We start from the raw sequence: 12,003 nt of genomic DNA, 5'->3' as shown, positions 1-12,003 counted from the left end.
TTTCAGTATAATGGAAAAAATTATACGAGAATATTTGATATATCAATGGATAACCATCTTTCATCTGTATTAAGTAATATTTATATGGAATTCTTTGAAACAAAATTACTAAAGGATATCTTACCATCTAATGCAATTTTGTTTAGGTCTGTAGATATTGTTCTTTGTCTGGCCAACAAATGAAAATTTACAAACATTTCTCTCTTTACTTAACAATTTAGTGCCTTCCATCAACTTTACTGCAGAAATTGAAAATAATGGTATGTTACCATTTTTAGAATGCATGATCCACAGGCAAGGAAACAAGTTAAAGTTTAGCATATGCAAAAAACTCACCAATGTACGCTTATATATCCATTATTACTCTGTTCAACATGACAGAGTTAAGTTATCATCATTCCAGTCTATGTTCCTTAGGGCATCACTTATCTTAAGTCCGAAGTTTGATGATGAATCTGAGAAGATATATTCTATTGGATCCAAGTAAAGATACCCTAGATCTTTCATCGATGAATCCCTCAATTTGGAAAAGAAATCATTTATAGAGTTGATCCTAGACTTCTCGTTGACACCAAAAACCCTTTAGTTCTCCCTTTTGATGATAAGTTTACCTACTTCCCATGTTGCTTAAATCCTATAATGTAAGTGATACCTTCAGCACCAATACTATAAAGAATATCTAAATCTGGAACTCACCAGAAAAAGCTGTAGGATGCATCTATAGATTACCAAGCAGAAATTGTGATAAATGTTTTGCTGAGAAGAATGGTAAGGACTTTTATGTTTGACTTAAGAAACATAAATATGGTATAAGAACAGGACAAGATTCAAATGCCTTGTTCAATCGTGTTAACAACCATGATCAATGTACTGACAGGATTTATGCCATCTCAGTTATAAACTCAAACTCTGGTACCACAAGAAATATCATTCAATCTCTATCATTAAATACACAAAAAATTGTAAAACTAGTATTAGTGAAGGTCTATGCAAATTGGATAGAATTATTGTTGATAGAATTTTCAGGATGTTCCCCTTCTTGTCCACACAATAAGTTTAAGAAACGCTTGTTTCCACACTCGAACGCACCCGACGTCCATTCGAGTGGTCATTTGTTTACCAAAGGCGTCCTAACTACTTCTCTTCGCTGTATGTCAACTGACTGTTGTATTTCTTTCCTGTATCTCCATGATGATGTGATTATTGCACGAAAGTACACTTGGTACCTTATCGTGCTTCATTTTCCCTTGGTAGCGCAAGGAAACAGACGAAAGAATGGCCCAACCCATCCACACACACATGTATATACTATTTATCTATTCATTTTGCTTTGGCGCTGTCTCCTGCGTTTGCGAGGTAGCGCAAGGAAACAAACGAAAGAATGGCCCAACCCACCCACATACACATGTACATACATACACGTCCACACACGCAAATATACATACCTATACATCTCAACGTATACATATTTATACACACACAGACATATACATATATAAACATGTACATAATTCATAGTGTCTGCCTTTATTCATTTCCCATTGCCACCCAGCCATACATGAAATAACAACCCCCTCCCCCACTCATGTGCGCGAGGTAGTGCTAGGAAGACAACAAAGGCCCCATTCGTTCACACTCAGTCTCTAGCTGTCATGTAATAATGCACCCAAACCACAGCTCCCTTTCCACATCCAGGCCCCACAGAAATTTCCATGGTTTACCCCAGACGCTTCACATGCCCTGGTTCAATCCATTGACAGCACGTCGACCCCGGTATACCATATCGTTCCAATTAACTCTATTCCTTGCACGACTTTCACCCTCCTGCATGTTCAGGCCCCGAGCACTCACAATCTTTTTCACTCCATCCTTCCACCTCCAATTTGGTCTCCCACTTCTCCTCGTTCCCTCCACCTCTGACACATATATCCTCTCGGTCAATCTTTCCTCACTCATTTTCTCCATGTGACCAAACCATTTCAAAACACCCTCCTCTGCTCTCTCAACCACACTCTTTTTATTACTATACATCTCTCTTACCCTATTATTACTTATTCGATGAAACCACCTCACACCACATATTGTCCTCAAACATCTCATTTCCAGCACATCCACCCTCCTCCGCAGAACTGTATCCATAGCACACGCCTCGCAACCATACAACATCGTTAGAACCACTGTTCCTTCAAATATACTCATTTTTGCTTTCCTTGATAATGTTCTCGACTTCCACAGCATTCTTCAAGGCTCCTAGAATTTTCGCCCCCTCCCCCACCCTACGATTCACTTCCGCTTCCATGGCTTCTATCCGCTGCCAAATCCACTCTCAGATATCTAAAACACTTTACTTCCTCCAGTTATTCTCAATTCAACCTTACCTCCCAATTGACTTGACCCTCAACCCTACTGTACCTAATAACGTTGCTCTTATTCACATTTACTCTCAACTTTCTTCTTTACACACTCTACCAAACTCAGTCACCAGCTTCTGCAGTTTCTCACATGAGTCAGCCACCAGCGCTGTATCATCAGCCAACAAAAACTGACTCACTTCCCAAGCTCTCTTATCCACAACAGACTGCATACTTGCACCTCTTACCAAAACACTTGCATTCACCTCCATAACAACCTCATCCATAAACAAATAAAACAACCATGGAGACATCACACACCCCTGCCGCCAACCTACATTCACTGAGAACCAATCACTTTCCTCTCTTCCTACACGTACACATGCCTTACGTCCTCGATAAAAACTTTTCACTGCTTCTAATAACTTGCCTCCCACACCACATATTCTTAATACATACCACAGAGCATCTCTATCAACTCTATCATATGCCTTCTCCAGATCCATAAATACTACATACAAATCCATTTGCTTTTCTAAGTAATTCTCACATACATTCTTCAAAGCAAACACCAGATCGATACATCCTCTACCACTTCTGAAACCACACTGCTCTTCCCCAATCTGATGCTCTGTACATGTCTTCACCCTCTCAATCAAAACCTTCCCATAAAATTTCCCAGGAATACTCAACAAACTTATACCTCTGTAATTTGAGCACTCACTCTTATCCCCTTTGCCTTTGTAGAATGGCACTATGCAAGCATTCCGCCAAATCCTCAGGCACCTCACCACGAATCATACATATATTAAATAACCTTACCAACCAGTCAACAATACAGTCACCCACTTTTTTGATAAATTCCACTGCAATGCCAACCAAACCCGATCCCTTGCCGGCTTTCATCTGCAAAGCTTTTACTACCTCTTCTCTCTTTACCAAATCCTTTTCCCTAACCCTCTCACTTTGCACATCACCTCGACCAAAACACCTTATATCTGCCACTCTATCATCAAACACATTCAATAAACCTTTGAAATACTCACTCCATCTCCTTCTCACATCACCACTACTTGTTATCACCTCCCCATTAGCCCCCTTCACTGAAGTTCCTATTTCTTCCCTTGTCTTACGCACTTTATTTACCATCTTCCAAAACATCTTTTTATTCTCCTTAAAATTTAATGATACTCTCCCACACCAACTCTCATTTGCTCTCTTCTTCACCTCTTGCACCTTTCTCTTGACCTCCTGTCTCTTTCTTTTATACTTCTCCCACTCACTTTCATTATTTCCCTGCAAAAATCGTCCAAATGCCTCTCTCCTCTCTTTCACTAATAATCTTACTTCTTCATCCCACCACTCACTACCCTTTCTAATCTGCCCACCTCCCACTCTTCTCATGCCACAAGCATCTTTTGCGCAAGCCATCACAGCTTCCCTAAGTACATCCCATTCCTCCCCCACTCCCCTTACCTCCTTTGTTTTCACCTTTTTCCATTCTGTACTCAGTCTCTCCTGGTACTTCCTCACACAAGTCTCCTTCCAAAGCTCACTTACTCTCATACTCTCACTACTCTCTTCAACCCAACATTCTCTCTTCTTCTTCATCTTCTTCACCTTCGCCTCCACAAGATAATGATCAGACATCCCTCCAGTTGCACCTCTCAGCACATTAACATCCATATATATATATATATATATATATATATATCCATCATTCTCCCTTCACAAACATTCCAAATCACCCTCTTCTGTCTTCACACTCTTATTTAATTTCCAAACTCTTTTATCCCTTAAATTAATGATAAACCACCCACACCACTCATTGTCTCATCTTTCAGCTCACCTCTGCCACACTTTCTTGACACTCGCAATCCATTACTTTTGATCCTCTCCACTCATTCTTAACATACATTTTGTTCCGCAAAAATGTTCCAAGCCTTCCACACATTCTTTCAAGCTCAAAATCTTTTCTCATCCCACCACCACTACCCTATAATCTGCCCACCTCCCACTCTTCCATGGTCAAATCTTGCTGACAAGCCATCACAGTACTCTAAAACACCATTCCCCCACCCTTACCTCCATGTTTTCACCTTTCCATTCTATACTCAGCTCTCCGAATGACTCTACCCCAATCCCTTCAAAGTACCTTAATCAACCTTACTACTTATTCAACCAAATTTACTCTTTCATCTTCTCATCTTCCTCATATATATATATATATATATATATATATATATATATATATATATATATATATATATATATATATATATATATATATATATGTGTGTGTGTGTGTGTGTGTGTGTGTGTGTGTCTGTGTGTGTGTGGTAATAAAAAGCGTGTGGTTGAGAGAGGAGAAGAGGGTGTTTTGAAATGGTTTGGTCACATGGAGAGAATGAGTGAGGAAAGATTGACCAAGAGTATATATGTGTCAGAGGTGGAGGGAACGAGGAGAAGTGGGAGACCAAATTGGAGGTGGAAAGATGGAGTGGAAAAGATTTTGAGTGATCGGGGCCTGAATATGCAGGAGGGTTAAAGGCGTGCAAGGAATAGAGTGAATTGGAACGATGTGGTATACCGGGGTCGACGTGCTGTCACTGGATTGAACCAGGGCATGTGAAGCGTTTGGGTAAACCATGAAAAGTTCTGTGCGGCCTGGATGTGGAAAGGGAGCTGTGGTTTCGGTGCATTATTAAATGAGAGCTGAAGACTGAGTGTGAACGAATGTGGCCTTTCTTATCTTTTCCTAGCGCTACCTCGCACACATGAAGGGGGGGGGTTGTTATTTCATGTGTGGCGGGGTGGCGATGGGAACAAATAAAGTCAGACTGTGAATTATGTACATGAGTATATATGTATATGTCTGTGTGTGTATATATATGTGTACATTTAGATGTATAGGTATGTATATTTGCGTGTGTGGACGTGTATGTATATACATGTGTATGTGGGCGGGTTGGGCCATTCTTTCGTCTGTTTCCTTGCGCTACCTCGCTAACGCGGGAGACAGCGACAAAGCAAAATAAATATATAAATATATATATATTTCTGTGTGTGTATATATATGTATACCTTGAGATGTATAGGTATGTATATGTGCGTGTGTGGACATGTATGTATATACATGTGTATGTGGGTGGGGTGGGCCATTCTTTCGTCTGTTTCCTTGCGCTGCCTCGCTAAAGCGGGAGACAGCGACAAAGCAAAATAAATCAATAGAATATATTAATTAAGGCAGTCCCGGGGAGCCGGGAGGGAAAGGGGACGGAAGGCCAATTATGGGTGCTCATTCTTGTAATATTGTTTAGCTAGTAAGGAGCAAAATACCATATTGTAATAATAATGCGAAGAATTAGGGCGTAGGATCACCCTTAGCAAGCATCATGAGTATATAGCTGTATGTTGATTATAGGAATAAAATTGTTGAACTCATGCGGGACATGTCCTCGTCCATAGCTGATCCCATATATGATTGAGCCAAGTGCAATTGTTTACTATTTACGGTGCTCATATAAGAAAGTACAGTAAGACGGTTTCATATAATAATATCACGGAAATGTTTCGAGTGTGGAAAGGTGACAAAGTGACATAGTGAAGTAGGTTAACCAGAGAAACTGAAATTATCGCCATGGCAACCCAACGTGATGCCGGGTCACGCAGTACACAGACGAGAATCAGTAAGTATCCTATCTCCTCAGAGACACCAATACCTTCAAGCCATTCCAGTGGCATAGTATTCAACATCCATTAGGAACCTGGTAAGCTAACACCTCGATCTGTTACAAAAGGTGTCTTTATACATTGTGCAAGGCTCGTCCCCCTGTGAATGTAACGAGCCATTGGTATGTCTACAAGAGACACTGATAACTTTAGTTCCAACAAGGAAGTTGTTTTGGTCGAGCACCTGTTTGGGAAGAGCATTTGGTTGGGTCGAGTACTGTTTGGGGCTGTTTGGTTCGAGCACTTGGTTGGGTCGAGCAGATGGCTAGGTCAGGTATTCCACAAGCACGTCCTCTTTTACCCTACATGTATGGATTAGTGAAGCCCCATAAACATAATAACCCAATGAGACCAGTCATAAGTTCAGTAAGATCTGCCACTTACAGATTATCTAAATGGCTAGTTAAGATCCTGTCTCCTTCTAGGTACCATTTCAAGTTCTTATTGTTAATTCATGTGATCTTGTGAACAAACTCAATAGCGTATATCTCAAGCCACAGGAGAAGCATATAAGTTTTGATGTTTGCTCAATGTTCACAAAAGTCCCCCTTAGCTTTGGTCTAAACTTTGTCTAGTACATGGGAAAGGTACCATAGTTTCTTACCGATGGTATTAGTATTAGTAAATTCGGCGTCCAGAAATTCTTGATTATCTTTCGGAAGAACTGCAGGACCATGAAATGACATTACCATCATATGTAACCGTAAAACGTGTTAGCCCGTGCATCAAGAAATGTAAAATAAGTTTTGATAATGAGTATTATCAGCAGAAATTTGGCATGGCTATTGGAAACCCTTGTCTCCTCCATTGTCAAATTTGTATATGAAGTTCTTTGAAAAGAAATTTGTACCTACGATAAGCAAGACTGTAATATCGTGGTAGAAGTATGTTAATGGTATTTTATGTATAAGGCCCTCTCACTTAGATGAGAATGTTTTCCCAGATGAATTGAATAATTCATTGCCGTCTATCAAACTTACTGTAGAGCCTGTATATAAAATTGCCCTTCCTGGATGCGATGATTCATAGGGAAGATGATTGTTTCATAGCATCTACAGAAAACCAACTTATACAATGTCCTATGTTCACTTTCACTCAAGTCATAGATATGGTGATATGGTATTAAAGTCTATATTTTCTTCCATGTGTCTGATAGCCAAGAATTTCTGGACGAGGAATTTAGTAATTCCGGTAGCACTGGTGAGAAACTATGGTACCCTTCCCATGTACTGGACAAATGTTAAACCAAAACTAGAAATACTTATTATGATGATATGACACATGATAGAAGGTCTTTTAGTAATATTCTGTGTTTACCCTATCATAAACCTGTTGAACCTATCATTCCACAACTTAGGCTATTTGATGTAAAACTAGTTTTCTCTTACGAGAGCACAGTAATGTTGATTAAGAAAAGGTTATAAGTACCGTGCATACAAAAGAAAGAGAGAGGGAATCATCGAAGAATGTAAAGGAGAGAGCACATATATTTTCTCCCTGTACCACACACTCACAACTGGCATTAGTGAAAAACGTGCTCTCACGCACGCTTTTATAGGGAGAATCAATGTGTCCATATCATGTCAACATATCGTCATTCTCTCATGGAAATTTGTGGCTGCAATAACTTCCCTCACTTCCCTTTCTTTATCTGCTCTACTTTCTGTGTGTGTGTGTGTGTGTGTGTGTGTGTGTGTGTGTGTGTGTGTGTGTGTGTGTGTGTGTGTGTGTATGTGTGTGTATATGTGTGTGTGTGTGTGTGTGTGTGTGTGTGTGTGTGTGTGTGTGTGTGTGTGTGTGTATGTGTGTGTATATGTGTGTGTGTGTGTGTGTGTGTGTGTGTGTGTGTGTGTGTGTGTGTGTGTGTGTGTGTGTGTGTGTGTGTAGTTTATCAATTACTTATATTTACTTATTTGTTCAGTACGGTGAGGGAATTTTATGCCATTAAGGCCACTATTTCTTAAGTTTGTTTTCCTACCACATTTTTCTAAACTTTCGTAGGCTGACCACATAGACTGTCTCATTACTCAGGTTTCTACCTTGATCCACAAATCTTATGATTTTTAATATATTTCAAAAAAGTTTGTTGCTCGTATATTATGGTCTCTGGGTGATCCATCTTTCGAAGGGCAGTTTACTGTTGATATAATCAAACTGATTTAAAACCTAAATAGATGCTATCAAATCCCCATTACTCTTCTCTCTTCTAAAGTGGACAAAACTATGATTTCTAATCACTCACTGTAACTCATACCTCTTAATTCTGGTTTTATCTTTGTTGCCCTTCTATGAACCAATTGTATTTCTTCTTTGTGCTGTTTTAAGTGTCGTGATGAAATTTAATTGGCAGAATCTAGCGTTGGCAAGTCACAAAATGTGAACAATTTACTGACAATTTCCTTGTCGATATGTTTGACTGTGATCCTAATACATTTTGATACACATTTTGTCTCCTTCAGAATTCTTTTCGTGAGGTTCTGATGACAGGCTAAGTACAGCATCGACTCCTACGTTTATTGCACATACAGACACTCGTGCAGTCTATATCCTGCCATATGATATCAGTATCGATACCTTTTTCATTCGGTCCCATTCTCATTACTTACAGTGACTTGGGTTGAATATCACCAGCCTTGTATCAAACCAATTTTGGTACTTGTCTAGGTCCCCTTGTATGTTGATGCAATCCTCCTAGCTCTTTACCTCTCTTGTGACCTTGGCATCATCGGTAAGCATATTCGGGTATGAGTCTAGTCATTCTGGCATGTCATTTACATAAACCAGCAGGAGCAGTGAGCCCATCACTACAGCACGCCACTGGTGAATCAAACCTGTTTTGAGAAATCTCCTTTGACATTCGTCTTTTGTTTCCTTTCACTAAGGTAAGTTTCCATCCATTGAAGCAGTTGTCCCCTCATTTTTGACTGAGTGTCCCCCTTCTTTAACATCCTACTCTGTGGTGCATTGTTAATTCTTCCTGGCACACAATGGAGCTAATCCTTCCCATGAGAATTGTTAATGAACACATTTCCTTAAGTATCTCGCTCAGGTAGTTTCTTCTTCGCAAAATGTTACCCATTCGCTTTGTTATTATCTCTTCTGGTATTTCACAGGCCATATTCGTCAAAAAGACCAATCTAAAGTTCAACCAAACTTCCACTCCCATAACACTTTACTTTTTATTCAGCGTCAATTTGAACAGCATTTCAAGTGACCTGTTAAGCGCATCTCTTTACATCTTTCGTGAAAATAAGATTCTTTAAGGACAATGGTCCATACATGGTCTATATGTGTATTTTCTAGATATTTCAGTGCGTAGATCTTCCCGTCATTGCATCTCACTTCCACTGGGGATATTGTAAAGACTCTTTTGAACTTGACTTTCAATTCTCGTATGTCTTTACACTATCCTGTATAACCTTTCCCTCTGAGTCTGCCAGCTGATTAGCCGCTCTTTAACTGACAGTTTGTTACGAATGAGTTTCAGGAAAATTTGTATTATCTCTAGCCTTGTACACTGATTATCATGTCAGTATGTGTTCTATCACCTTTCGCATTGTCCTATATTCCTCTCTTGCTTTCCTAAGCCTGTCATATGCTAGTTAGTTGTAGTGCCACCTTTGTTCCCTCTACAGTACATCCTAAAGCTCTTGCGCTTTATGACATCTTTCATTGAACAGTATTTCCGTCTTCTTCAACCTTCCCTTTATGCTTCAGGCTAAAGGTATGCAGGATTTTACTCCACTCTAAAGTGCACACAGCCTACCACAACAGTAATCTAAAGCATGGCTACACAGCTCCGTTTCCTAATCAATGCATCCCCTGTGTATGTGTTTGTATGTGTATGTGTGTGTGTGTGTGTGTGTGTGTGTGTGTGTGTGTGTGTGTGTGTGTTTGTTTTAGTGCCTGTGTGTGTGAGTGTGTGTGTGTGTGTGTGTGAGAGAGAGAGAGAGAGAGAGAGAGAGAGAGAGAGAGAGAGAGAGAGAGAGAGAGAGAGAGAGAGAGAGAGAGAGAGAGAGAGAGAGAGAGAGAGAGAGAGAGAGAGAGAGAGAGTTCAACATCTGCTGAAGAGTGATTCAACAGCTCACCTTTGTCAGGCAGCCAGCCCTGATTAAGAGGAAGAGGGTGGCGTAAAAGGAGAGAGAAGCGATGTTCCTGGGATCTGCTACCGAGGTGACGAGAGGTATGGAGCCCATCTGCCAGTCGTGGGCCAGCGTCCACGGACACAGCAGGAGCCACGCGCTGAACACCGGCAGGTACCAAAACGTCAGCACCCTGTACCACGATCAGGAAGAGGAACATTATTTCACGGGACTTATGAAGCTACAGTAGCAGTAAGAAATTAACACCATTTCAAAGAGGCTTGGTTTACTCTTCATACCTCAATAAATCTCATGAAATATTATTCAGCGATATTACACACAAAATCAAGACGCTTTACACATTTAAGTGATTTTAGTTTTGTAGAATATGATTACTACTTCGTTGAGGTAGAATTTCATTATATTTGATTACAATGCTCAAGGGTGAGAAGAAATCATAATCAATTTTGGGGATGTACAATCAGCTGGAGTATATATATATATATATATATATATATATATATATATATATATATATATCATTTAATTATCATATTGTATCACACTTGATCGCCGTTTCCCGCTCCAGCGAGTTAACGCTAAGAAACAGATGATGAACGGCCCGTCCACTCATATACACATATATATACATAGACTCCCATGCACGCGCATATACATATATATATACATATACATATCAATATATACACAGAAGTACACATATAGAGACATCCATAATACTTTCTTGTCTTCATCCAATCCTGGCGCTACCCCGCCCCACAGACAACAGCATCGCTACCCCCTGCACCAGTAAGTCAGCGCCAGGAAAACAGACAAAAAGACCACATTCGTTCATAGTCATTTTACCTGTCATGCGTAATGCACCGAAATCAAAACTCCATATCCACATCCACGTCCCACAGACCATTCCATGGTTTACCCCAGACGCCTCACATGCCCTGGTTCAGTCCACTGACAGCACATATCTATACTCATGTACATCTCTCTTTTTTAATCAAGTATTTCCAATCACAGTTCCTTTTTAGCACACAAATCCACATGCTCTTCACCATTTTTACTCATAACACTGAATACCCCTTATACACTAATCATACCCTCAACTGCCACATTACTCACCTTTGCATTTAATCAGCTATTACTAATACCGGGTTTCCTACACCATAGCTGCTGGCACACTCACACAGCTGCTCCCAAAACACTTGCCTCTCTCAATCTTCCATGAGCACCAATAATCACCCATCTCTTTCCATCCACTTTCAGTTTTACCTACATTAATCTAGAATTTACTTTCTTACATTCTATCACACACTCCCACAACTCCTGTTTCAGGAGTAGTGCTACTCCTTCCTTAGCTCTCGTCCTCTTACCAATCCCGAAATTTACTCGCAAGTCTTTTCCAAACCATTCTTCCCTTTTACCCTTGAGCTTCGATTCACTCAGAGCCAGAACATCTAGGTTTCTTTCCTCAAACATACTACCCATCTCTTCTTTCTTCTCATCTTGGTTGCATTCTCGCACATTCAGATACCCCAATCTGAGCCTTCGATCCCTGAGGATAAGGGGAAAAGAATACTTCCCATGCATTCCTCGCGTGTAGTAGAGAGCGACTAAAAGGGGTGGAAGTGGGGGTCTGGAAACCATCCCCTCCTTGTATTCAATTTCTGAAAGTGGAAACAGAAGAAAGAGACAAGTGGGCGTGCTCATCCACCTCGGAGGTTCACAATGGGGTGTGAATGTGTGTGAATACAACCAAGATGAGACGAGAAGAGAGAGTTAGTATGTTTGAGGAAAAAAATAATCCTGGATGTTATTGTTCT

At 40.2% G+C, this 12,003-nt stretch overlaps 1 protein-coding gene across 3 annotated transcripts in view; it reads right to left on the bottom strand.

The window, feature by feature from the left end:
• The window catches only part of LOC139765242 (protein O-mannosyl-transferase TMTC1-like), a 273,522-nt gene that overhangs the window by 118,629 nt on the left and 142,890 nt on the right, over positions 1–12,003 (bottom strand). For all 3 annotated transcript variants that reach the window (XM_071692577.1, XM_071692578.1, XM_071692580.1), the window contains exon 8: positions 10,172–10,358. In XM_071692577.1, the coding sequence (XP_071548678.1) occupies positions 10,172–10,358 (187 nt within the window). The remainder of the gene's footprint in view (positions 1–10,171; positions 10,359–12,003) is intronic.

The sequence above is a fragment of the Panulirus ornatus genome, chromosome 53 (assembly GCF_036320965.1).
Source record: "Panulirus ornatus isolate Po-2019 chromosome 53, ASM3632096v1, whole genome shotgun sequence".
Classification (NCBI taxonomy): Eukaryota; Metazoa; Arthropoda; class Malacostraca; order Decapoda; family Palinuridae; genus Panulirus; species Panulirus ornatus.
The sequence above is the reverse complement of the archived record's forward strand: the minus strand, read 5'-3'. Positions and strand labels throughout refer to the sequence as shown.